The sequence below is a fragment of the Lacerta agilis genome, chromosome 2, assembly GCF_009819535.1.
Source record: "Lacerta agilis isolate rLacAgi1 chromosome 2, rLacAgi1.pri, whole genome shotgun sequence".
Lineage (NCBI taxonomy): Eukaryota > Metazoa > Chordata > Lepidosauria > Squamata > Lacertidae > Lacerta > Lacerta agilis.
In genome coordinates, this window is record NC_046313.1 from 111,853,575 (window position 1) to 111,881,330 (window position 27,756).

General features: G+C 45.8%; 2 protein-coding genes across 2 annotated transcripts in view; both read right to left on the minus strand.

Moving 5' to 3' along the window:
* The window catches only part of LOC117042452, a 38,399-nt gene extending 32,784 nt beyond the window's left edge, over positions 1-5,615 (minus strand). The window contains exons 1-3 of the mRNA XM_033141997.1: positions 4,920-5,615; positions 3,924-4,053; positions 1,905-2,992 (exon numbers count right to left, since the gene is read on the minus strand). Coding sequence (XP_032997888.1) covers positions 1,905-2,992; positions 3,924-4,053; positions 4,920-5,498 — 1,797 coding nt within the window. The 5' untranslated portion in view covers positions 5,499-5,615. The remainder of the gene's footprint in view (positions 1-1,904; positions 2,993-3,923; positions 4,054-4,919) is intronic.
* A 6,588-nt stretch (positions 5,616-12,203) lies between these two features.
* LOC117042733 (zinc finger protein RFP-like) lies at positions 12,204-26,986 on the minus strand. The gene is made up of 8 exons (XM_033142358.1): positions 26,526-26,986; positions 23,937-24,032; positions 21,578-21,808; positions 19,519-19,541; positions 17,542-17,660; positions 16,538-16,570; positions 15,272-15,301; positions 12,204-13,482 (listed from the first exon to the last, which is right to left on the minus strand). The coding sequence occupies exons 1-8, from the start codon at positions 26,946-26,948 to the stop codon at positions 12,965-12,967; spliced, it is 1,473 nt and encodes a 490-aa protein (XP_032998249.1). The 5' UTR covers positions 26,949-26,986; the 3' UTR covers positions 12,204-12,964.
* Positions 26,987-27,756: the final 770 nt, after the last annotated feature.

Sequence of the window (27,756 nt, forward strand, 5' to 3'; positions counted from 1 at the left end):
TTGGAGAACGCACAGCATGGGAAGAGGTGGCTAGCTGATGAATAATCTGCACATAGCTAGCCGGGCAAGGCATGTAGGCTAACAGGCTAGTTAGCTATAAATCAGATGGTTTTGGGGCAGAACTATCTCTTGCTCTCTCTGCCACCCTATCTCTGTGGGCTGAATGAGAAAAAGGACCACAGATGGCCCATCTCAGGCAGGTTTCATCTCCAACCTTGAATGAGAGCCAGTGTGGTGTAGTGGTTAAGAGCAGTAGACTCGTAATCCGGGGAACCAGGTTCGCGTCTCCACTCCTCCACATGCAGCTGCTGGGTGACCTTGGGCTAGTCACGCTTCTCTGAAGTCTCTCAGCCCCACTCACCTCACAGAGTGTTTGTTGTGGGGGAGGAAGGGAAAGGAGAATGTGAGCCGCTTTGGGACTCCTTCGGGTAGTGATAAAGCGGTATATCAAATCCAAAACTCTTCTTCTCTTCTTGGAATGTCTCCGTGTGCGACCCCAACCTGTGCTTATATTTAGAGCACTCCAATACCACTTTAAATGTCCACGGCTTCCCCCGGAAAACTCCTGGGAGCTGCAGTGAAGGAGGCAGAGAGTTGTCAGGAGAACCCCTACTCCCCTCACTGAGCTACAGTTCTCAGAGTTGCCTGGGGAGAGCGATTGACTCTTAAACTACTCTGCAAATTGAAATTGCAGCTCTGCAGGGCAGGCCAAAGACATTTTGGCGCCTGAGGTGAACCACATAATGGTGTCTCCCCTCCCTGCCATGAAAGAAGGGGTGAGTGGTGATCTACATCAGGAACAAGATCGGAATCAAATCAACCTTTCCTTATGGTTGCAATGGGAACCAAAGGCCATTTGGGGGGCAGGGAAGGGGCCCAATCTGAATCACGCTAGGTGGATGCAGATCCCAGGAGGTCCCCCCGCCATTTCTGTCCTAAGGAGGAGTCTAGCAGCACCTCCTATTCACCAAGAGGCCACGGTAGAGGCAGCATTGTGGGACAGCTGCCAAGGAGGCGGAAGATTCGGCCTCCAAGGAGTGTGCCTCAGCCATCGCTGTCACCGAGGTAACAGCTCATGATGCATTCCTCGGAGGCTGGATCAGCTGCCCCTGTGGATCCTGCTGTCTGAAGCAATCAGCTCACCTTGCCTCATGGATGGACCGGTCCTGCAGCTCTGTGAGGGAAATGGCAGATGGGACGTAATTATCGACATCCCTTTTTAAAAAATAATATTTTTAATTAAATTTTCGACAAAAATAAAAATAAGAAACAAACCACAACGAACACAACAACAACCACAAACAAAGAAGAATATACATCTCTTAGCATGTCCAACCGGTCAATCGTGATCTACTGGTCAATCCCGGTTGATCGCATGATCCCCACCCCCCAAAAAAGCTCAACAACTTTTTTATAATGGGAGTAGATCGCAGTCTCTTGGGAGTTGGACATGCCTGCCTTAAGGCAAGGATGGGATCCGGAAGCCCTCCGGATGTCGCTGGACTGCAACTCCTGGCCGTTGGACCATGATGGGAGATGGGAGCCCAGAGGCAGATGAAGGACCACAAGTTCCTCACCCCTGGTTTAAGACTTCAACTGCCAAAAGGTGAACCTAGCTACCTGTTCTTTCTAGGGCTGATTTTTCCGGTATCCAGGGAGGCAAATGGGCTACATGTGGACAACATGGACGTGTTTAAAAGCTTATATTTCTCTCAACTAGCTGTACGTATAGATCTGGAAGGCGGGGAATTAGGCCTCTATTTGGAATATGAAAAGAAGACTACCCTATGACACAGATTTCCAGTTCTGTGTAGAATCTCTGATGTTTATTAAGATTTGTGTTGAGGTTCAATCACTTCCGACAATTCAAGTATTTATAATGTTCCCATCTCCTGTAAAGTTCACTGTATGTCTATTACAGTGCAAACTCCCATTTTCCTCCTGTGTGAATGCTTTTGATGGCGGATAAGATACTGGCTCTGACTAAACCTCTTCCCACAGTCCACACACTCGTGCAGCTTCTCTGTCGTATGTCTCCTCTGGTGCCTGGTCAGGTACTGGCACACACTGAAACTTTTCCCACAGTCTAAGCATTCATACGGCTTCTCTCCTGAGTGGATTCTCTGATGGCTGAGAAGGTTAGATTTATTGGAAAATGTCTTGGTACAATCCGAGCACGTGTACGGCTTTTGCCCGGTGTGGATTCTCAGGTGGCTGAGAAGGTTGGATCGGTCCGAAAAGGTTTTGGAACAATCTGAGCATTTATAGGGTTTCTGCCCCGTGTGGATTCTCTTGTGGGTATTAAGGTGCGAGCTCCGACGGAAACATTTCTCGCAATCAGGGCATTCGTAGGGTTTCTCTCCGGTGTGGGTTCTCTTGTGGCTGATAAGGTTTGAGCTCAGCCGGAAGCTTTTCCCACAGTCTGAACATTCGTAGGGTTTCTCCCCGGTGTGGGTTCGCCTGTGGCTAATCAGGCTCGAGCTGCATCGGAAACTCTTCCCGCACTCCGAACATTCGTACGATTTCTCCCCCGTGTGGGTTCTCCGGTGCCTATGGAGGTTCGAGCTCCGGCGAAAACTTTTCCCGCAGTCGGAGCATTTGTATGGTTTTTCTCCCGTGTGGGTTCTCTGGTGCCTGTGGAAGTCTGAACTCCAACGGAAGCTCTTTCCACAGTCTGAGCATTCGTAGGGTTTCTCGCCGGTGTGGGTTCTCTGGTGCTTATTAAGGTAAGCTTCGTCCCTGAACACTTTCCCACACACGTTGCACTTGTTCCTCCTTTTCCTACTGTGGATTCTCTGATGCACTGTGATTTCGTGGAAGCGGCTGCCTTCGTAAGCAATGGATTTGTTCTGCCATTCCTCCACTTTGTTCCCTTGCTCCCACTCTGGTCCATCCATGTTCCCAACGTCTTCTTCCACTGCCTGATGATCAGCAACTTCCATCAACACTCCATGTGGCTCCCTCTTATCCTTACCAGGCCATTCATCAGCTCCTGAAATCAAGAGATAAGGCGGATTAGGTTACGGCCAGGTTGCTCACCGGAGCCAGATGCTTTGAGCATATTACACTGATCCTGGTCCGAATACACTGGCTACCAATTAGTTTCCTGCAAGCCAAGAAGGAAGAGATCATCAAGACCCTGTCCAAGGAAGAAGAAATCAAGAAATAACTTCTGCCTTTCTGTGTACATAGTGCTCAAAGGGTATCTAATAAATCTCTTAACAACCAAAAAAAAAGAGAAGTGCTGGTTTTGACCTATAAAATGACCTTAACAGATTAGACAACTGGGCCAAAGCAAACAAGATGAATTTTAACAAGGAGAAATGTAAAGTACTACACTTGGGCAAAAAAAATGAAAGGCACTAATAATAATAATAATAATAATAATAATAATAATAATAATAATAATTTATTATTATTATTTATACCCCGCCCATCTGGCCGGGTCTCCCCAGCCACTCTGGGCGGCCTCCAACAAATACCAAAATACAATACAGAGTCACAAATTAAAAACTTCCCTAAACAGGGCTGCCTTCAGGTATTTTCTAAATGCCAGGTAGTTGTTTATCTCTCTAACTCATGATGGGAGGGCGTTCCACAGGGCGGGCGCCACTACCGAAAAGGCCCTCTGTCTGGTTCCCTGTAGCTTTGCTTCTCGCGGTGAGGGAACCGCCAGAAGGCCCTCGGTGCTGGATCTCAGTGTATATAGGATGGGTGACACCTGGCTTGAGAGCAGTACATGTGAAAAGGATCTAGGAGTCTTGGTAGACCACAAACTTGACATGAGTCAACAGTGTGATGCCGCAGCTAAAAAAGCCAATGCAATTCTGGCCTCCGGCATTATGGCCATGGAGACAGAGCACCACCGAGCACCCCACAGCCACAACTAAAATCCACGGACTGCTTAACCTTACCAACCTTACCAAGTGAGCTGACATCCTCCTTGACCTCTTGCTTGACCTCCCTGTGCAGCGGCCTCTGTGTGATTTCCAAAACTGCACCATCTTCCACTGGGATATTCGCAGCCACTTCCTGGAGCAGCCTCTCTGTCCCCTGGAAACAACAGTGAAAGTTTTAGTTGAGGTAGCATAACAACAACAACAACAACAACAACCCAAAAAACCCCAACAACAACTTATTACTTATACCCGCCCATCTGGCCGGGTTTCCCCAGCCACTCTGGGTGGCTCCCAACAGAATATTAAAAACACGATAAAACATCAAACATTAAAAACTTCCCCAAGCAGGGCTGCCTTCAGATGTCTTATGAAAGTCAGATAGTAGTTTATTCCCTTGACATCTTCCGGGAGGGCGTTCCACAGGGCGGGCGCCACTACCGAGAAGGCCCTCTGCCTGGTTGCCCGTAACCTCACTTCTTGCAGTGAGGGAAACACCAGAAGGCCCTCAGAGCTGAACCTCAGTGTCCGGGCAGAATGATGGGGGTGGAGACGCTCCTTCAGGTATACTGGACCGAGCCCGTTTAGTGCTTTAAAGGTCAGCACCAACACTTTGAATTGTGCTCGGAAATGTACTGACATGAAACTACAGAGCTTGGTGGTGGAGCCTATCCTTTGGATGGAGAAGAAAATTGGTAAGAGCAATTCCCTATGTTCCTATCAGTGTTCTGGCTGAATATAAGGAAGGGCCATAGCAATAATGGATGTACAGTACTGAGTAGCATATGTGAAATATACAGCACCAAAGGGTAAATATTGAAACCACAGAAGGGAGGACGGGAAGCCAATGGATAATGGAATTTACGGTCTTTTTTATTTGGCTGTTTTTGCATGTGTGAAAAATCAATAAATAAGATTAACCAACGCAAACAAACAAACAAACAAAGCTCGGCACTAAAACATCTGTTTTTCATGCAGAAGGGGGACACTAATGAGGACATCCCATCACCGGAAGGGGCTCACCTGCTCTCTCCGTTGCTCTTCTTCCCTTCTCGGCAGTAAGCTCTCTGCCAGGGTCACAGCCTGGATACAGGTCTCTGGGCCTTGTTCCGTCACCCTGCTCCGGATTTCCTGAGGGAGGACGGCCAGGAACTGCTCCAGAATCACCAGCTCCAGGATCTGCTCCTTGGTGTGCCTCTCCGGCTTCAGCCACTGGTAGCAAAGCTCCCGGAGCCGACTGTATGTCTCCCGTGGGCCTGCAGCTTCCTGGTACGAGAAATGCCTGAAGCTCTGAAGCCGTCCTTCCAAGCTGCCAGGGAGCAGAGAAGCCATTGTGCGGCCTGCTGGCGCAGGATGAGGAAGGAGTGGGCTCCCCCATCCAGGCTGAGGGCATTGCACGGCCTTGAGGAACTCTTGCCACTGGGCTTCCCAGCGCTGAGACGACAGGCCCACTTCCGGCTCCTCTTTCATGTGTTGCGGAGGTGCCACCTCGCTGGGACTCCGCTTGAGGGTCCCCGCTTGAAGGATGCCAGGGGGTTCTCCTGCTATCCCCGATCCCGTCTCCAGCTCGGGGCTTGCCGATTCCTGCTCCTCCATTTTCATCTCGGGATCTGGCCCCTTTGCTCCAGCGCAGCCTCGGACCGCAGGGCAAGGAGAGAGCAAACAATTCGGCCTCCTGCAGAATTTCAGTGCATGCCACTGCAGGTGGCTTCTAATCACATACTGGTAAAATTCAGGTTGCAACTGTTTTCCGCAAATGCCGCAGAAAGATATTCTGCCACAAGTTTTCAGTGTGCAGGGGATGTCGCCAAGGACTACTCCAAACAGCCGGCGGGGCTCTTTTGGCTGCACACCTTCTTCCGGAAATTCGAAGGATTTCCCCCTATTCCTGTTGGAAAGGGAAAGGAACTAAGTTTTCAATTTTATTTCCAGTGCTTCTGATCTTGTGAACAGAATTTTATTGAATCAGGGCACAATCCTGTGCTCAGATTTGATGGGCTGAGCAGCTTAGGCTCCAGCGGATCTCTGGCTCAGCCAGGTATAAGTCTCCCATCCCATCTTAGTCGGGGCTAATGCCAGCGTAGGCCCTGAAGAAACAGGGCAATCTGAGGGAGTGATGCTGGGGGACTTTACTCTGACACTAAACTTGTTCAGCTCGGTCACGTGACCTGGCAACCCAGCGTTGGTTTCGCAAGCAAAAAAGTTTCATAAAACTTAAGCTGCACAGTAGAAGTCCAGGGGGGGGGCAATCCTCAGAAATCGGTACCAGGCTCACCTGGCAGTTCCCTTTCCATTGCTCTGAAAGAGCACCAAGGAATTCAACACGACTCCCCGTCAATCGTAGAATCATAGAATCCTAGAGTTGGAAGAGACCACAAGGGCCATCCAGTCCAACCCCCTGCAAAATAGCGAGATTTTGCAGGCTATTTTGCAACCCCCTGCAAAATAGCCTGCAAAATAGCGAGAGCGGGCGCTTGCAGGTCTTCGCTACTTTGCAGGTGGCTTCTAAATGCATACTGGTAAAATTCAGGTTGCAAAATTATAGCTGGACCTGCTTCCCGCTTTGATGCAACATCATCTAACCTCCAAATGAAGGCTCTTTAAATTGCCAATGAATCGGGACAAATGCTCAATAAAGTGCCCTGTCTGGAGACATCCAAGCTGCGTACAACTAAAGCGCGCGTGCGCACACACAACCACAAATAATCCTGGGATCTGTAGTTTAACACTCCACCCCCCACATAATTACATTTCTCAGCACCCTTAACAAACTACTATTCCAAGGTTTCAGGGATGGGGGTGGTGAAATGTGCTTTAGATGTATGGTTTGAACGCAGCTAGGGATCTTGAAGTCCGTGGTTATACCCTTGCCATGAATTCCTCTTAAATTTCTCCTCATCACCCTTGATCTAGGAAGGTATAGGGTCTCCCACCGCCCCTCCTCCCGTTTTTGTGTATCTATATATTTTTTCCCTTATGTCTCCTTGCCAGGACCCACTGCAGTCATTCCAGTTGTGCTTTCTCTCGCCTTGCTGAGTTTTTAACATCAAATGGCTTTTCAGAAATCCACCAGAGGTGAACTGCCTGAGTTGGGGGGTAGGGTCCTGTTTTCTTTTCCTTCTCCTCTTCCCCACCCGCAAAAATGAACAGGGCACTCCCACCCCCACCCCATCCCCATCCAAACCTTTAAAAATTAAAAAAAAATAATACCTGCACTTCAGATCTGCTGCAAAGACTTCTTAAGGCAGCATCACATTAACTCAAGAGCTGAAGGTACAAAAATTCAAGATACATGCTCCCGGGAATAGGGTAAGGGGTGGGGAAGAGGGGGGGGGTGAACAGGAAGGGACTTTGCACTATTTACAGTCCCCCCTTTTCAGCCCTCTCTGGCAACCAGAGCTTCTTATTGGTTTTAACTCCTTCCAGGGAAGGTGACAAGGCATAGATTCTTAAAAAAAAGAAAAACAATTCCCTGCATTCCTCGTTTTACTTGTTTTCATATGCTTTTACTCCACTTATGTTGTATTATTAATGCTGTAGTTTATGGATTTTATTTTGTGCACCGTTTAAGAGATTTAAAAAAACAACAACAGAATAAGAAATTAAGTGGTTTATAAATGCTTTCGCATAGGTTTATTTTTTTTTTGCCAAATCATTTTTATTAGCTTTTCCAATCATAAAAATCAGATCATATATTTATAAATATCAATTAATCCATATAACCCAATTAGTCCAAATAAATTGCCGAATTAATTGAATTTTTCTTTTAAGGCTTCCCTTGCTTCAGACAATCAGGATCTTGATCATCCTCTTAATTCCATTGCCTTCCGTAGTCCGGTGTCGTCCATCTCTTTTCTGATGTTGTCATTCTTTTCATTTTCTTTCATGCCACTGAGTGCTTTCGCAAGTGAGATAAAACAGCCAAAATCCATCATGACTTTCACATAGGTTTAAAGCTGGTTGGCACTTGAGCCCTGCAGTTCTCTTCATTGCTTTCGCAGGGGGTGTCTTGAGAAAACCTCACCAGCTTCACCAAGGTAAATCCGGGTTAATTAGGGCTCCTTATAATAATAATAACAATTTATTGCAGCTATAAGCTCATACATAAATAGACACGCAAATCATACCTGCCTTACAATCCATGCAAAAACAGCTAAAATAATTACATTAAAATAGAAATAATAACATAAATAATTTACAATCAGGAGAAATAAATATAAATTCAACCTATGATACTATCAGGAGTTATAGGCCCAAAAGGGGTGGGAAAGAACCATTAGGATTCCTGTAATAGGCCATTTTGCCTCTTATGGTTCAAAACCGAAGTCAGATACCTTGCCACTTGCAAAGTTATCAGGGCTCCTGTCAGCTGCACCTACATAGCTTTGGCCTGGGATCCTTTCAGCTGTCATTTCTCAAGATTAAACCTGAGGTCTTGTGAAGCAAATGCTGGATGCTGCCTTGAACCCCATCAGGCCATTGCTCTCTCCCTAGCTCAGTATTATCGCCTCCCTCTGGCTTCTCCAGGGTGGCACCCATGGGTGTCGTGGCACCCACAATGTCCCACCAACGCGCTTGCCAGGCTCTCCCCCATGTGATGCCACAATCCGTGACTGAAGCTGTTAAATAATCCCTGAATAGTGATTAAGAAAAAAATATTTTAAAACATTTATTCATCCAACTCAGTCATTATAAATACATCCTGCCGTTGTGCAACTTGTTCAAGAGAACTGATTGTACTAGGTGTTATGTATTGACGTTCTCACCCTAGGCCACTAGGGGTGTTGTGTATATAGTTTCACTCCGCCCACAGTGGCTGCAGTTCTCACTCAGGTCCACAACATGCAAATGAAGGATTGAGAGTGCTGTTCACGGATTGGGTAGCTAGAGAGAGTTGTTACTGTTGCGTGTTACTGAGTACTATATAAGCAGGCTGGCTGAGCCCTTCAGTCCAGTTCTGTTCTCCAGCTTGGAGAATCACTGTGTCGTCTGCTATGTCCACCCACTACTTAATGCCATTGTGTAAGGAAAACGATCTCATACACATTTTTCATCCCTGCGTGTTTATGTTATTTAAATTCTGAATTAATACAGCACTGTACATATAGGTTCAGATCCATAATAGATGTCTTTACAAAGGATAATAGAATAATACAATCGTCATAGAATCGCAGAATGGGAAGGGACCCTGAGGTTTCTCTAGCCCAGTGTTTTTCAACCACTGTTCCGCGGCACACTAGTGTGCTGCGAGATGTTGCCTGGTGTGCCGTGGGAAAAATTGAAAAATTACTTTATATATAGTCAATATAGGCACAGAGTTAATTTTTTTAACATTTTCTAATGGTGGTGTGCCTCGTGATTTTTTCCATGAAACAAGTGTGCCTTTGCCCAAAAAAGGTTGAAAAACACTGCTCTAGCCCACCCCTCTGCAATGCAGAAATATGCAGCAGGCAAGTTTTTTTTAATGTAGTTTTTACTAATTTTGAGCAAGGGGAGTACCAACAAAATAAATTAAAAATGAGGAAAATCCCCAGAATTGTGCTAGCCTTACTCAGAAAAGACCCATCGAAGTTAATAAACACCATGACATCAGGCTCATTACTTTGAATGGGTCTGCTGTGGATGCAGCCCAAAGTTTGGCTGCTTCTTCCGTCTGTCTTCTTCAAAGGAAGGGGCGGCTGTTCATCTCAGGATCTGGATCAGAAAACACTGGTCCTGGCTTATTGGTCCAAACTGGTCTGACTGGGTTAACGAGGCAGCTCCGTAGGTGCAAGTCCCGTCCCCCCCACTCACTGAGAGCTAGCGCCTTAGGTATGCAAAGGGCAAAAAGGGGGTTAAATGGACAGAGCTGTTTTTCCTAGAAAATCCATTTGGCGCAAAGTTGCAGGTGGGGGTGGGTCCTGGAGGTGCAAACGGAGTTTGTGTTCCCTGTCTGGGGGGAGCATTTTGGTTTGAATTTCCTCGGTACGAAAGGGGATCCCAACAAGGAGAGGTGAAAAGGAGAAAATGGGCTCAGGGCTAGATGCTCTGCATGCAGAAGGTCCCCAATGGCAACACCAGATAGGGCTGGGAATTGTCCCCTGTCTGAAACCCCTGGGAGTTGCTGCCAGCCTGTGTAGGCAGCTTTGAGTTAGATGGAAGAATGGGCTGACCTGCATCCAGCAGTTTTCTGTGCTCCTGGCTGAAGGCATCTTAAATGTCCTGAAAGCATCTGCTTTGCATGCAGAAGGTCTTGGGATTGTTATAAAAATTAGGTTCAACTCCAGAAAGGGAGTCCACGAACCCGGGGGAGAGCCTTAGTAGGGCTCCCCTCCTCTCAAGAGCACTTATGAATAAAATAGAGACAATACAGAATCTCCCAAGGCAAGGCGGTAGCCCTTTATTAGAACTGCTGCAGCAGGGTGTTTTGCAAGCAAAAGACCTCGAACAAAGGCGCGCAAGCTCCTATATAGATTTTTGAAATCGCTCCCCTCCAGCTCAAGACCACCCCTCCATACATTATAATTACATCACAAATTGGGAGGGTCTGGTAGCAATCATCTGAGCATCTTGGACCCTGCCCCCATGCCTCTTGCCCTCCACCAAAAACCCATCAAGTGAAACAAAAGATATTTACATTTCCCTATATCTCAGCCAAGTTAATCACACCTTTTTGTCTGACACTCAGATATCAGGATGCCAGAGATTATCACTCAGGCAGAGGGCTGCTGAGTAGCTGGAGGGGCAACCCCCCCTTTGTTCCTGAGACAAAGAAATACTTGGTCAGTTGGGAGTGAGGCCTGTCTTCCTGTGCTAGTTTTCAGACATGTGGCCTTATTTGTTTTGGTACATTAATAACAATTATTATATATAAATAAAATACCTTAAAATTCTTAAAACAAAATCAAAAATTCTTTCCAGTAGCACCTTAGAGACCAACTGAGTTTGTTCTTGGTATGAGCTTTCGTGTGCATGCACACTTCTTCAGATACGCACACGAAAGCTCATACCAAGAACAAACTCAGTTGGTCTCTAAGGTGCTACTGGAAAGAATTTTTGATTTTGTTTTGACTATGGCAGACCAACACGGCTACCCACCTGTAACTTAAAATTCTTACAACAGGATCTCCAGGCAAAACCGGGAGAGACTCCTGCCCTGAGACCCTGGAGAATCACTGACATCATAGACAATATAAGACCCCTTCCTTTGTTCCTTTATTTTCCTTATTCTCTGCCCGAACAGCATCAAGGTTCTCCCACTCCACCCCACCAAGTTTTATTAAATCATTTACAGTATTTCATTTTTTTACAATGCATGTAAAACAGAGAGAGCAATTGAAACAGCAGGCAGACATTAAAAGATGAAAATGTGAAACTATGAAGCAGGAATGTGGAATGGATGCAACACGGGTTAAAGCGACAAAGCCCAAGTAAAAACTGCCCACGTTATCAGGATTATCGAGTGCGCAACAGTTCTGGATTTGCCAGGCTTGTGACAAGGGTTGTCTTGGAAATGATGGCTCCGTTGTGTGCATCATGGAAAAATATCAAATCGTATTAAGAAGTGTCTGGAGGTTCTTGTCAAATTTTGTGCTGCTGCTGGTTCTAACGTGTTCCTTCTCCCTCTGCTCATAGTGACATGGGAAGCTGCCCTATGCCAAGTCAGACCGCTGGGTCCATGCATCTCAGTATTGTCCCTACACTGACTGACAGTGTCTCTCCAGGGAACCTTCTGCATGCAAAACAGGGCCTCTGCCACTGAGCTGCGAAGGTCCTTCCTTCTAGATCTTTTTCCAGATCGATGGAAGCTAGCTTCATTCCTTCGCCTCCCTATTAATGGCACACAGACCTCTTGTTGTGTTTTGTTCAGGGTGGGGGTTGACTGGCTGGGTGTGCAATGCTGCAGAAACCTAGCAGCACAAGGCGGGATCATAGAATCGTAGCGTTGGAAGGGACCATGAGGATCATCTAGTCCAACCCCCTGCAATGCAGGAATATGCAGCTCACCCATACAGGGATCGAACCTGCAACCTTGGCATTATCTTTTTTTTATTATTATTAAACAGCAAAATCATACACATAACTCAACAGAATACATAACAATTTCAAAACACACACAGAAAAAAACCCCACACACTTCTATATACAACCCGTATATAGTTTAACAATACTAAAAGAATAATCCTAAAAAGAGTGTTGTAAGTTGTAATTTTAATGTAGATTTCTTATTCCTTTTCTTTTCTTTTTTCCCTTCCCCTTTTGTTTCTTTCCTTTTTTTTTCTTTCTTCCTCCCCCCCTTCCTTTTCCCATCCCCTCCTAATCCCACTCTCTTTTATCCTTTTTTCGTTTGTCCTTTGACCCTCTTTTTAGGCAACCTTGCCATTATCAGCACCATGCTCTAGCCAACCAAGCTATCCTGTGTGTGGAAGCAACTGCCTAACCCCCTCTTGGGTATTGTACCCCTCTATACTCTCATGTGAACTGTAGTTTACCTCCTCAAGAGAGCTACATTTCCTAGCACATCTTACAAACTACAGTTCCCAGGTTTCTCCATCACTGGTGAAATGGTATAAAAGTGTTTTAAATGTATGTGGCTGTAGGGGAAAATGAGGGGCCAAGATAATGTAACACCGATTCTGTTTCCTAGACTTTATATTCTTTGCATGTGGCTGATTTTATTTTTAAACAGTGCCCAAAGGTGTGTGTTTACTTGTGTTCGTTGTTTCTCATTTCTGCACACATCTCTTTTTCTGCCCAGGGAGAAGCTCTGTCCTGCCAATCTTAGATGGAGGTTTCTCCTGAGTCCATAAATTAATATACTACAAGGTGAGATATGAGGGGTCCTTCAGGCATGAAAATGGAGGACCAAGGATCCAGCAACTCTGCCTCAGGAGAGGAAATACGGGGAACAGAGAACAACCCAATTTTTGTTTTGTTATTTCTGCTTATTTTAACTGGAATGAATCTTCTCAAAAGGTCCCCTTGAAGAACTGCCCAACGTGCTCTTGGTGGGTAAATGTTTTTTTTATATTGGTTACTCTGGTCTGGAGAGAAACTCCTGCTAGGCCTGAGAGGCAGATTTAGTCTCCTCAGGAGATACTCAGGGGGGTTTTAATTTTGCCCAGACAAAAGAAAGGGAGGAGGGTCTCTACAGAGAACGAGGCTCCTGAGAACGTGTAGAGTTCGGCTCCTGAGTCGGCATCAGAAAAAGACACACGTCCCCCTTCATAGTCCAGAGTCACCCGGATCCTCCTGGGATCCCAACTCAGGGACAGAGGAGAGGGATAAGGGGAGGTGCAGGGCCAGTACTTTCCTCCAGACTTCCGCACAACCCAGATTCCCACCTTAGGACAGAAGTAGAAGTCACCCTTTCTCCTCACAGACTTCCTGGCAACCCCCACAACCCACCATTCCCCACTTCCCACATTGACTTCCCAGAAATGTCTGCCTGCTGTGAATCCCTCACATCCCAACACACAAGGCCAGTAGTTGAATCTCTCAGGATTGTCGGGCAGGTCTTGCTTTTTGTCTCCATATCTCACGCTTTTCCGATCCTCAGACAGGATGAGTTCAGGATGGGCTGTGTTTGGATCCAGAGTGACATTTGCTGTTGGGGGGAAAATGAGGGAAAGATAAGATTAGGCAGAGTCGGCTGAGAGACAGACAGACATCTTGTTAAAAGAAAAACAACAACAACCGAAAACCCCAGATTCCCCTTCAGATCAATGGGATTTATTTGCATCTCATGCAAGACTCCTTCTTGCAGACTTTCATCAGAATAAATATCTTCCTTGTTGGTATTTTAACCAGTTTTCTTCACTTTCTTATATCCAATGTGTATTGTGCCTGCCCTCCTCTCAACCCAGGCATTTTCTAAGAGGAAAAACCACCCAGTAAACCTTTTACTCCTCTCTTCTGTGTTCATGAAGGAGAAAGAGAGGAGAATTAGAGGAGGCAGGAGAGGAGAGAAGCTGCTTTCCTCTGACAATCTCTGTGGGAATTGGCTTTTGGGGACCTCTGGTTGGGGTGGGGGATGAGGACCCCCCCCGCTATGATGATGATGATAATAATAATAATAATAATAATAATAATAATAATAATAATAATAATAATAAAAATTACATTTGTCTACTGCCCTTCATCCACAGATCTCAGGGTGTTTCACAGCATAAAAATACAACATAAAAACACATATAGGCGTCCCCTCACTTTTGTGGGGGTTATGTTCTGGGCCCTCAAGTGAAAATTGTGTTAAGTGGGGGGCCTGTTTATTCCTGCTCTCCCATCTCTCTCACCCACTTGGTCTCTCCTTGTTATCCTCCCTACCATCTTGGATGTTTAGGCCCTAAGAGGAGGAAGGTGGCAGGGCAATTTTACAAAGGACTGCTTATTCCATGCTTCTCTTTTGGATTTAATATATTCCAGAAGACTACTTCTCTGGGGGAAGGGGGAATAACTCAAAAGGTTACCACTTAGGGGCTGAGACAGTCATGATAGGCAAATGTAGGGTTATTTTGAAAAGCAAAAAAAGGACACACCTGCCAACTTCTACTTTTAACCATGGATTGCTATGACGACACTCATTTTAAATACCCCTACTCTATGTAGACTTTCAAAGCTGTGATATATTGCTAGTAGCAATGTTCTTAACTTTCAACAACAAAAGAATAATAATACATATTGCTCCCCTGCTTGCCACATGAAAGTATTTGGGCTCCTGTTCCCCTCTTTGTGAACGTATGTGTGCAAAGAACAATTTATTAATCTGTTAAACATGTACATATGGACTCTCCTTAAGGGCAGGGGGATGTTAACTCTTGCCCTCCCAGACTCCTTCTCCAAGATCTTGTAGCTGAGCCAGAGTCCTTTTAGTTCAGCCACAAGAAAAGGGTTTTATACAGTATGTCGCTAGCTTAAGGTGCTGTTCTGTTGCGATTCTCTGCTCTAGACTAGGTGCCTTAGATCTGAGTCTAATGCACTAGAATTTTTTTCATTGGTTCCTGTAAACAAAAAACAAAACAAAACGACGGGAGACATTATGCCAAATTTTAAAATTTTAAAAATCAACCCAGGGGAGAAATTTTAATCATGAAAATAGAGGACCTGTCTGAGAAAAAGAGGACATGTGGCAATCATTCCTGAAAAAGGTCACATGGAAAAACAACCCAACTCTCTCTAGGCAGGAATGAAACTCTTCCCTCCTCCATCTGATCCTTCTGGGTAATTTCTCTCCCTCACACTCTGCACATTCAAGTCCACCTTCTCTGCCTTTGTGGTACAAACAGCAGGGCTAGAGTCCAGCTGTACAGAAGAGACTCTTTACCCCCCATGAAACACTAGTTGTCGTCTGTCCCCCTCCCACCCGCTGTGAATTGGGGTCTCCATGTGAAATTTACCTCTCTGAAGATTTCTGAATGACTGAACATCTGAGGAAGCAAAAAGACAGGCTTAAGAGGTTACAATGCAACAGCTAATAAAAAAATCTTTTTTTTACAAAACTTCACGATAACGTAGCATCTGTTGTTTCCTTATTTCAAGCAGAAGATTAAATCATAGAACAAATAATTGCAAAGACGACAACTGTAGGTCTAAGTAGTGATGTTAAATAGTCTCCAAAAGATTATTCTTGAGAATTTAATATCACTAGGCCTAAGGAATTAAAACAACTAACGTATTTAGCAATAATTCCTGCATTGCAGGGGGTTAGACTAGATGATCCTAGTGTTGTGTATTAAATAAGATATTCTGGCAGCAGGGTAAAGTATTGCTATTGGTCAATTTGAAGTGTTCAATCACAATCCTCAGCCTGATTGGGTCCCGCCGGAAAGTTTGAATGTTATTGGTTCCCGCTAAAATGTATCTTTTCCCTTAGTCCCAATGTGTCTATAAATAGAGCTTTCCCTACCCCCTTTCCCCAGTCTTGTCTTATCCCTTACAATAAAGAGCTGTTCTCACTAAGAAGTGTTGCTGGACTTCTTGCTATCAGAACCCACGACACAACACCTAGGGATCCTTTCTCTCCTATTCCATGATTCCATAGGAAAATCAGAAATGGTAAACCATACTAGAAAATGGCAGAATACAATCTTCAAAATCCAGCCTGACAGGAGGTGGATGCTTGTGGATGCTTGTGGGTGCTCTTTTTAACACACTTCATGAGGGGGAAATCCAAGCAAATCTCGAGAATCTCCAAAAGAATCTCTCCAGATTGTCTGGAGGGAAAACAAAATTCAAGGGAGGTTCCCTATACAGGAGAACTCGACAATATGGACATTGGACTGACCCTGCAGGTTCTCCTTAAGGTCTTTTGTAAGATATTGTAAGGTTTTGAGGCTTTTTCCCACAATCAAGCAGTATATACATTTATTAAATAAAGGAAAATCTATAAAATTAAGGGGGAAACCAGGATAATAGTCTATAGGCAGGAAAGGAACTCACAACTGGTGTGCAGGTTCTTCGCAGGGACAAGCTCTGCCCCCAATGCAAGCTTTCAAACCAGTTCATTCATGGGACATACGAAAAACCCAAACACCACTAGAGAACTGTTACCCACAGTTATGCCATTGGTGGGGGTCCCAAAGTCTGCAGAGCAGACGGTTCAACACCAATGAAATACCAGTCCCCATGTCTCCTGTAAAATTGTTCCTTCCCTGGAAATTTACCTTTCTGAATCGGTTTTCTGTAGATCAGCACATCTGAGGAAGCAAAAAGATATAAAGTGTAAGGGCAACACTCTTCCACCACAAATAAATGTCCATACAAAAGTAACACTTCAAAACGTAGCAGAAGTATTAAATCGTACAAAAAATAAGTAAAAACTAGAAAATCATAGAAAGAATCTATGAAAATAAATAAAGCTTTAAATAGCAGAATAAGAATATTCAGCATAAATCCTGATGGTCTCTGAACTTTGTCCCTGAAATTGGGCGCTACATTCTTGGACTGGAGGGGAGGCAGAGCCATAGGAATCCTGTAAAAGGAGGCAGAGGGGAGATGGAGGCAGCCTTAACATCTTCCCAATTAAGTGGTGGGGGGAATTATTATAACCAAAATTGTGAAACTAAGGAGAAGCAAAGTTTGATGAGGAAGGACTGGCAGAGCTGTCATGCAAAGGGAAGTCCTTCCTAACAAAACTTCTACAAACCTTTAAGGTTGTTAACAAGCATAATTGTGCCCTTTTGGGGCTCATGTGCTCTTGCTTCCATCCTCAATGTCTCCATCTCCACTCAGGAGATCTTGAAGGCTGAAGCACTAGATATCGCAGCTGCAGGGGGACGTCTGAGGAGGAGACGGCTCAGGCCTTGGCTCCACGGCTGAGAAACAAGCCTGAGCAGGAGGCAGTGGGGGAACTGGGGGCTTCTTAATGCCCTTTTCCACATTCCAGACAGGGAACCACAAGGAAAAGGAGGTTCCATAGAATTGTAAACAGATGCACATGGGAGGAAAAAATCCTGACTTTGCTCTACACTTTGGTTCAGGCTTTCTTTACACGATCCAGCATCACAATATACATGGGCCTTTCTGGGGACAGGAAATCAAGGCTGGAGCACCAAGAAGGAAGGTATCCTGGGGTTACTCAATTCCATGCAATAAGATCCTGGCATGTTCAGTTCTGAAGAAGTAATAGAATTCCCAGTGTGAAATCCTGGCAGCTATTTTTCATTACCTTTCCATTGTTTCATTGTATCCTCCACAAGGTGATTTAGATCACAGGATTCCAAGATCCTGTTCCTGAGCTCTAGAGGGAAAGCCAGTGGCTTCTCTGGATGCTCTCTTTTCTCATACCTGGTGAAAAGGAAAACAATGAATGGTCCCATTGTGGCACTTACTCCCAAATTATTGCAGGAGATCTCGATAAGATAAAGTTGAAGTTCATTTCCCAACAGATTATTTTCAGGATTCAGCTTCATCTGTTAACACCCACCTCCAAGCCCTGGTCTAGCATTTCATCTTCCTGCCCTGACAGAGATGGAAAAGCGGGATAAAGCTGGGTGTCCACCACAGATTGGGGAGACCTCAGTCCAAACCCCAGAGGACAGCTGTCAGTGGCTTCGTAAGGATGCTAAACAGCACAAGGGACAAGATGTAACCCTATGCGACACCACCGGAGGGCTCCCATGGCTTCCAACAATGCTGCCCCATAACAACTTTCTGGGAAGGTCCCAGGACGTAATGGCCAAACCCCTGAAGTGGGATGCCTGCAATCTCTCCCTTCCTGAGCCTCTCCAGAGGATGTGAGTGATATCCAAAGCTTCCAAGAAGTCAAGGAGAACAACTTAAACCCTCCCTGCACCCCCTTTCTTGTGGGATGTAAAACTGCAGTCAAGTACTAGATACGGGTGGGTAGCCGTGTTGGTCTGCCGTAGTCGAAACAAAATAAAAAAATTCCTTCCAGTAGCACCTTAGAGACCAACTAAGTTTGTTATTGGTATGAGCTTTCGTGTGCATGCACACTTAAAGAAGAAGTGTGCATGCACACGAAAGCTCATACCAAGAACAAACTTAGTTCGTCTCTGAGGTGCTACTGGAATAAAAAAAATTATTTTGCAGTGAAGTACAACATTCCAGCAGTCGACATGTTAGGGGATGTTTTGTACCACTCAGGAGAAGACTTCCTGTTTCTTCCTGAGCTGGGACAGACATCCACTACATGTGACTTGAAGAGTGTATGGTTTGTTGTACCAGCATGGAGGAGCACACGACCTCCATGTTCTGATCAGTGTGTGTCCTCCATTTTGTATGTGTTTGGAGAAGTGACTGCTTAGTCACAGTCACTTGGGACTAACTATGTTATGGAATAGTTCTAGTTGTTAATTAACCTAAGCCTTCAGGGATATGTCTGTGAACCTGAATGAATCTGTGAGTAAACTATTTTATATTAACACTAATCAGATTCTTGTGTTTATTCTTTTTAAAAGGGAAAGGCAAGGGATTTTACCAGGAAGGAATCTTTAATAGTAAGACTCAGATGAGTCAGCAACAAACTAATGGCTGCGTAATTTAAAAGGGTGATGTTTGGAACACTGCTAGGATATGGAACTTGATAGCGCAAGTTAGGAAGGATATCATTAAATAATATGTCTTCTGCCTCCCTATTCATCCCCACATTTCTCACCCAGGAAGGGCACAACCCCATGCCCAATTGGACTCTCCCTCCAGAGGCAGGAAACTACTTGACTTTCACCCCCAACTCTAGACCACCTTCAGGCTCTCACATTGGAAATGCTTCCAAGAAACACAACCAACCCATTTTAGACCAACAGACCTTCCCTCCCTAAGTGCCTCAAAGGGTTACCAGAGCTGGGTGGCTTCTAGTTGGACATAGAAATCTATTGGTACATCCTAAGCTCTTCCCAAGCATCTTTGGCACTTTCTCTTCTAGATGTTTCAAATTACCACAAAGTCAATGAAGAGAAAGTGCAAGAGAAAGGAAAGAGGGAGGAGGCAGTTGACTTTCAACCTTGGAGGGAGAATTGGGGGGGGGCTACAAGTTCCAAAGAGGGGGCCCTGCTTTTACCTGTGAGATGCTGCAGAGAGTGAGTCCTACAGTCTCCCCCCTGCAGCCCCTGGAGGGCCATGTTTGAGGTTCTTGCATCCCAGCCTCATGGAGAGATGCTAATGGAAATGAGCCAGATCCACTTACCTCTGCAAGGTCCTTCTCATATCCTAGAGGGGAAAAAGAAGGGAATTCACTGCACACCACAGGCCACACTAGGAAGACCCCCTCAGATCCCCTCAGAGTGGAGGAACAGCCTGGCCCTCGGATGTCAGTCTGCCTAGCACATGCCAAGGTTTTGGGTAGGAATGGCTGAATCAGCCAGTTTTTGTTTCTCACTGGTTTTATTTTATCCAATCTGAAATTATTAATTGTTCCGATATCAGGTTCTCCACATTTCCACATCAGTTTGCCATTATTGTTTCAAATCCTTATGAAAATCTACCAGCATTTTAGGGAAATGTCATGTTTGTGGGTTCAAGATAAGATTCACACCATCTCTAGTCTTAGATTATAATTTAATAACTTTAATCCAGTTTGCACTGTGCAATTCAGACATACGTAAACCTACAGGATAATCCTACCAGGGCACTGTCCCAAATTGTCTTCCATAGTAGTCCCCAAATTTCAAATTCTACTTTCCAACTGGAAATAAAAAAAGCACCTGTAGCGTAAAATGCATCAAAGGGGTAGTAAAACAGCTCAGTGTTTCTCTGGGCTCCTCCACACTTCTGCTTTTCCTGTGTCCAGAAAACACGGGTCCAAAGGGTTTTGCCTTTGCCCTGCCACTTTCCCTTGAGAAAAACCTGCTACTTGGTGCAACATCAAATCAAACGTCAATCTGGATAAAACCTGGCTGATATTTGCTCTAATTCAGCAGTAAACAGCGGGTTTTCCTGGAGGGAAGGGGTGGGACAAGTAGGAGTCTGGATGAGTCCCTCTGTCTTGCTCTTTGGTCACTGTGACTGAGCACTATTTTAGGCCAATCTGTATCCATGGGGAAGGGGATCAACCCAGAAGTTGTGGAGGGAACAGGAAGAGAAGCTTGGTCAAGAGACTGGCTCATGTCGGAAGGAGGCCTGAATGCTTCCTAGGCGAAGCCCATCACAGCTGGAAGGCATTCAGAGACAAATCTTCAGCAAAGAGCAGAAAACCACCTCCCGTTCCATCAATAACACAGAATAATCTCTAGTCTGCATTCAGGTGAGTTAAGCATCCCGGGTCTCTTGGGTCTTCCTGTCCATTACAAACCTGACTATAAGCTCCATCAACTGAGCCCTTGCACTCCTTGCATACATAAAAGGGGCGCATAAAGGATAATAATAATAATAATAATAATAATAATAATAATAATAATAAACAAATTAATTCGCATTAGCCACAGGCCATAGCAACAATAAAAGGATACACTGTGTACAGAGAAAGATTTGATAAAAGCACAAATTAGGATCCTGAATTATCAATCAGTTAGTGGCCCTTATTCTAGTTACCCCAGCTATATAGCTAGCAACCTTGGCTGTTATCTGGTCATTGATCTCGTTCCTCAGGCCTTTGTAAAGGGAACAAGACAGGAGGACATGTGCCACTGTTTCTGTACTACCATCTCCACAGGGGCAAAGTTGTTTCTCAAGTAAGATCTTTTGGAATCGACCCTCGAGAACAGCAGGTGGCAGAACGTCCAGTTTTGCAAGTGTAAAAGCACGTCTATATTTTGGGATAATAAGTTTGTGCAGATATGGGGCCAGGGAATCGAAGTGGGAAGTTGGAAAACGAGCATACCAGGGGCAAAATTTCTTCATAGTAGTCAGGTTGTTCTGATGTTGACCAATTAGACTGTTTGCTTCGGTAGGGCCCATCATAAGTAGGTGTTGTGGGGATAGGCCACAGGAGAGAAGTTTTTGATAAACAGTTTTGGTCCAAGCGCTTTTATGGGAATCTTGAAGTGCTAGAGGTAATAAACCGGGGGGGGGGGGGGGGTTGAGTTTAGCCGGAGCCAGAAGCTACAAGTTCTTTGCCAGGCCCATACTTCTAGTGAGGGGGAGACTTGCTTCCAGTTGCAATGATGCGTTAGGGACGCAAGGCGGGACAGAGAAGATCTGCCTTAAAAACTTTGATTGAACAGATTCCGTAGTGCTAAGGTGGTTACCGGTCCAAATTTGGGCCCCATATAGTAGCTGCGCTAGGGGTTTAGGCGCCACCGTCTTACCTGCAGGAGTTCACTCGCTGGCTGCTGACCCTTTTCCTCCATCTCCTGGATGATCTTCTCAAGAGAGGAGAGTTTCCTGGAGAGTCTGGTCAGCTGCTCATTCCTTCTCCCTGCAATCTCCTTCTCCACCTCTTCTACATGATTCAGCAGACGCTTTTCTTGTTCTTCCAGGAACAGGCGCAGTTCTCTGAACTTCTCCACAGTCTTCAGCCTCTCCGTTTCTGTCAATTTCTGCAAGAAAAGAAAGAGGTCTGAGTGTGGAAGGTGCTCAGCCTTCAAAACATCAGGAAGAGAATTATGAGAATTCCACAGGGAGGACACTTCTGATTTTTCAGAGACATGAAACGTCCAGTGGCTAAAGATGTAAACATTTATTTTGAGGGAAGGCCCTCTCCATTGCTCTTTCTATTGACTTCTATTTTGCAGAGGGCTACAGCCTAAAGGAAGGAGCATTTTTTCCCTAGCCATGGATATGTGGGATGAAAAAACATATTGCAGTCAAATACAACATTCCTACAATGAGAGCCAGTGTGGTGTAGAGGTTAAGAGTGGTAGACTTGTAATCTGGTGAACCAGGTTCGCGTCCCCGCTCCTCCACATGCAGCTGCTGGGTGACCCTGGGCTAGTCACACTTATTTGAAGTCTGTCAGCCCCACTCACTTCACTGAGTGTTCGTTGTGGGGGAGGAAGGGAAAGGAGAATGTGAGCCACTTTGAGACTCCTTCGGGTAGTGATAAAGCGGGATATCAAATCCAAACTCTTCTTCTTCCTCTACAATGCACATGGTGGGTAATGCTTTGTATTACTCAGGAGAAAACTTGCTAGTTCCTCCTGAGCTGAGACAGACTTCCTTTGCATGTGAACTGATGTGGGTGTGGGCTGTTCTTGGTAGAGGAGCACATGGCCTCCATGTTCTGCTCTGTGTGTTCTCCATTGTGTGTTCCTAAGAGTTAGGAGAAGTGACTGCTCAGTCGTAGTCACTTGAGACTATTTCCCTTAGTAAGGTTACCAGACATCCCCATTTCCCGGGGACAGTACCCAGATTTACAAATCAGTCCCCATACAAAATCCTGTCATTCCAACTGAAGTTGAAAAGCGTCCCCGGATTCATTGAAAAAAATCTGGTAACCTTACCTTATGGGGTAGTTCACATAGTTGTATGTTGTTCTGTAAATTAAGTCTGCCTTCAGGGATCTTATTGTGAACTGGGTGATTGTTAAGTAAACTAGTTTTATGTTAACTTTAATCAGATGGTCGCGTCTGTTCTTTTAGGAGGGATATAAAAAAGGGAAACCAGGAATCCTAAATAGTGAGGCTCAGGTGAGCCTGCAACTAGCTAACCGCTGTGTAATTTAAAAGGGGGATTGTTTAACACCTCTGCTCAGTTATAGAAATTGCTGGCGCAAGTTAGGAAGGATATAATAAAATAATATATCCTCTCCTGCCTCCCTAAACATCCGCACAGGATATTCCCTGCATGTTTTGGGGCATGGCATAACCAGAGTTCATAGCTGTTCAGAGAACATCCATGGACTTAAAAGACCCCTCAGTTTAGACTGGGGCCATTTATGTGTAGAAAGACAACTGAAACAGAGGAGGAGGAGGAGAAAGTGCAGAATTTATCCCCATAGCTCCCTAAATTTCCTAAAGATGAGCAATAGCGCACATTTAGAAAGACAACTCTTTAGTAATATTTATGGTAAATCAGGATTTGAATTGAACTGCTTCCACCCTCTCAGCTCACAATTCCTATAAAAGACAATGGGAAATACATTGTTACCTCGAGTTACAAATGCCTCAGGTTACAAACGCTTAAGGTTACAAACTCCGCTAACCTGGAAGAGTTACCTCGAGTTGAGAACTTTGCCCCAGGATGAGAACGGAAACCGTGTGCTGGCGGCGCAGTGGCAGCAAGAGGCCCCATTAGCAAAAGCACGCCTCTAGTTAAGAACGGACCTCCGGAATGAATTAAGTTCGTAACTAAAGATACCGCTGTAAACTCAAATTAGCTGCATTCAACGGTGAATTTACCTAATTTGCTATTGCTGAAAAAATATGGAGACCAAAACAGAGCAATCCTTTGAAATTCACACCTCTGAATTGTTAAAGGTTGACGCAGCCAGGTAATGTTCACAAAAAATGTATTTCTGAGGGTAAAGTACATATATAAATATTTATACAAGGAAGTAGCTACCCTAACCTTTGATTAATTTTCAGAATAATAAATGAATAAACAAACTGATATGGAAAAAGGAGAAATGGGGAGAAGCTGAAATGGGCAGATTTCCCCATCCCTCCTCAGTCCTGACTCGATTCTTCAAGTGCTTGTTCCCTCACTAGTAACAACAGAGACACCTACAAAGAGGTCTTTGCTTTCCTTCTCCAGGTCTGCTTGATAGGCCCGAATTTCCTCTCTCTCTTTCCTCAGAATCTCTAGGCGGCGACAGATCTCTCCCTAAAGAGAAAAGGAAAAATTCAGGTTTGATTGAGACACAAATAGAGGAGATGAATATTATACTGGCTTCTTGGGCTTGGTGGCCTTGCTATAATATGCAAAGTAGTTTACTGGAGGAAATAAAGGTCTAGAGGTTTTCAACCATTTTGGGCCCATGACTCCCTCGACCAACTACCTTTTTTCTGCAGCACCCCTGTGGGGCTCAGGATCCCAGTTAGCTCACGCCTTACCTGCAGAGCTTGCAGCCCCTCACCCTTTCTTGAACACCCTTCCTTGTGGAGGGCTCTCTCAGCCTCCTCTCCTCTCTCCCGTCCTTAGGAGTCCTCCTCTTGGTCTCTGAGCTGCCCCAAAGAGAGGTGCCTCCTCATGCTGCCCCACAGGGGCCTGGGACTTGTCTGTCCATTCCCAACAGCAACTCCGAGGCCACCTCAGCTCCTGGCAGCCAACACCCTCTGTTGAACCCCAGAGGCAACATTCGCCTGCACAAGCCTTTGGGAGACAGAGATGGCATCCGAGGAGGGAGGGAAGGAAAGAAAGAAGCACAGAGGCCAGTGTTGCCAGAGGCACCCCTGAGCATCATTCAAGGCACCCAAGGGTGCCACGGCACACTGGTTGAAAACCACTACAGAACTGGGATGGGAAAGTGCAACAAACGAGTCTGGGGAAGAGCAAGGGCAGCCATGCTTGCTCCTTTGTCTTCTCCCAAGGAGACTTCCAGCCTGACTTCTCATCTTGAGTTCCCAGGGAGATGTGGGAAGAGGAGGAGGAGGAAGGGGTGAGGCAGGATCCAACCTGGGATGTATCGCATCAAAGAGATAGTGAGGGAGGGAAGGGCGGTGGAGCTGTGCCTGAGGGGGAAGCAGACTCCCTCCGCCGCTCTCCTCACCTCCTCCAGCCTCACGGCGGGGCAGGGCATAGGAAGTGCAGGCAGCTTCCGTCGAGCCCGCAGCCATGAGCGGGTCCTTCTGCCGGGATCCTGCGCCTACACGGCGTCAGCGACTACCACGCCTACGACGTCCTGCAGGACCCCTTCCCGCGAGGGGAAGGCTGGCTGAGGCGGGCTTGGCTTGGGGGGTGCCAGGGAAACTTTGTTGGCTTCTTTCTCCCTCAGGAAAGGGGGGTGGGGTGCTGCTGCTGCCCCCTGCATTTGCTAAGGCCTGAGAAGTTCCCGCTTCTTCTTACAGTGGTACCGCGCAAGACGAATGCCTCGTTTTGTGAATCACGACCATAGAAAATTTTGTTTTGCGAGTCACCTAAAAAATCCCCAAACCCTTCCGTCTAGCGAGTTTTTCGTTGCGTGAGGCATTCGTCTTGCGAGGTACCACTGTAGTAATGTACGGAAGTGAGAGCTGGACCATAAAGAAGGCTGATCGCCGAAGAATTGATGCTTTTGAATTATGGTGCTGGAGGAGACTCTTGAGAGTCCCATGGACTGCAAGAAGATCAAACCTATCCATTCTTAAAGAAATCAGCCCTGAGTGCTCACTGGAAGGACAGATCCTGAAGTTGAGGCTCCAGTACTTTGGCCACCTCATGAGAAGAGAAGACTCCCTGGGAAAGACCCTGATGTTGGGAAAGATGGAGGGCACAAGGAGAAGGGGACGACAGAGGACGAGATGGTTGGACAGTGTTCTCAAAGCGAGTGGCATGAGTTTGGCCAAACTGCGTGAGGCAGTGGAGGATAGGGGCACCTGGCGTGCTCTGGTCCATGGGGTCACAAAGAGTCGGACACGACTGAACGACTGAAGGACAACAAAAGTAGAACAAGTGAATTATTTTAAGAGGGATTAAAAAGCATTTTTAAATGTTTTTTTTTTCCTGAAGCATACTGTAATGAGAATTTTATTGCTTTTATATAATAGCACAGGTCCAATTCTGAGTTGTCATGGAAAAGTCACCTTACCCCCTAGTCTTTGCAGATGCTACTCTGAACCACGGAGTCCCATTTGGGACGGGAAGAAATCCTCATCGCCCCCCCGCCACTGAAACCTCATTGCACAGGCCCCACAGCACCCCCAGAATAAGCGTGCTCCCCACCAGTAGGTGCTTCCACCTCACTAAAAAATCTGCTTCCAACAGATAACTTTATTTGGGGCGGGGGATCCTGCACCATCTGGTCAATTCCTGGCCACCGCCCCCTCCCCCCCCCCCGCCGCAGCTGACCCCTTGCTGCTTTCTGCTTTGCATCCTGCTAGCCAAAGGAGACATGTACTTAGCTGTGCATGTGCAAGTTACATTTGTAGTTTCAAAATATTTATAAAGCAACCCTGCTGGGGGATGTGGATGAGGTTAACCCTTTCTGGCAGAGAGAAAGACTTCAACTCCCTCCTCCCAGCCATCCCAGGAGCCCTCAGGCTTCCCCTGGGCTGCTTTTTACATAATAAACAACCACCAATTCATGCCATGCCTACTTTGGAACTGGGAATTAAAAAGAAAACCTCCCAAGAAGAATCCACAGCAATTTCACCCTCTCAAGATCCGGGGATCTCCTACCTTGTATTCCTCGAAAGCCTCCTCCAGAGGAATCACCTTGTGATTTTCATGTTCCTTTGATTTGTCACACACCACACAGATGGGGGCTTCGTGGACTTTGCAGAAGAGCTTCAGGGGCTCCTGGTGCTCCTCGCAGACTCCTTTTCGTTCCTCTTCCTTCCTCTCTTGAAGGCTGAGATTCTTGATTAATTCTACCATGTTAGCCAATTGCCGGTTGGGGATGAGGCTCCTTCTCTGAACTCTTTTTCTGCACTGAGGGCACGAAGCCTCTGCCTCCGATTCCCCCCAGCACTGGATCAGGCAGGATCGGCAGAAGTTGTGCCCACACTCTGGGCTGGTCACTGGATCCTTGAAGTAATCCAGGCAGATGGGGCAAGTGGCTTCATCGCGGAGACGCTGGATGTGACCCCCTACAGCAGCCATGGCTCCTTCGTGCCAAAGACCCGAGTTTTCTCAGTTTTCTCAGTTTTCAGCCACTGGGAGTTTCCCCTTCCTGGAAATGACTCAGAAACTCAGTGACCACGTGATCTTTTTTTTTAAAAAAGATGTCCCCAGGTCTTTGCATTTGGAGAATGTTTTCTCAAGTAGCAGCGAATGCTTCTGGATTGCTTCCCAGGCTTTTGATTACACACAAACACACACACCTAGTAAGTTGTGGTACTCATAATAATGGTCACTGATTGCATTACCTGGGCAATCTGGCCATTCTTTTGTGATGGTTAATACTCAGTTCCTGAATCCAGGTCACAGGCTCATCCTATTCATACACGGATACGCCCTTAAGACAGGATTTGTGAGCAAAGAGACAATGGGGAGGTTTTCCATTTTCCTTCCTCCTTGCAGAGTAACATTTGAGGTCAATTTGGGGGTCAAAATGGCTTCAGGATTGTTCTCCTGCACCATTTCAGACACGTGGTTTATATACTTATGTATGTGTTTGCCTTGTACAGTTATTAATATTTATTATATACAGTGGACGCTCGGGTTGCGAATGCGAACCATACAGGAGGCACGTTTGCACCCGCAGCATCCGTAACTCGCAGTGCTGCGTCTGCCCGTGTGCGGGTTGCTATTCGGTGCTTCTGCGCATGCGTGACCTGAAGCAGCTGTAACCCGAGGTATCATATATATATATATATATATATATATATATATATATATATATATATATATCACCTTAGAATTCCTATAACAGGCTTCCTTGTCATTTTTGAATTGGATAAAATCTGCC

What these genes read in the sequence shown, in the direction of transcription:
- LOC117042733 (XM_033142358.1), bottom strand. Translation starts at nt 26,948, where the DNA reads ATGGCTGCTGTAGGGGGTCACATCCAGCGTCTCCGCGATGAAGCCACT. An exon ending in TACAATGAAACAATGGAAAG is followed by an intron (nt 16,571 to 17,541) that starts GTAATGAAAAAT and finishes TTGCTTCCTCAG; the next exon opens with ATGTGCTGATCTACAGAAAA. An exon ending in ATTCAGAAATCTTCAGAGAG is followed by an intron (nt 13,483 to 15,271) that starts GTAAATTTCACA and finishes TCCCCCCAACAG; the next exon opens with CAAATGTCACTCTGGATCCA.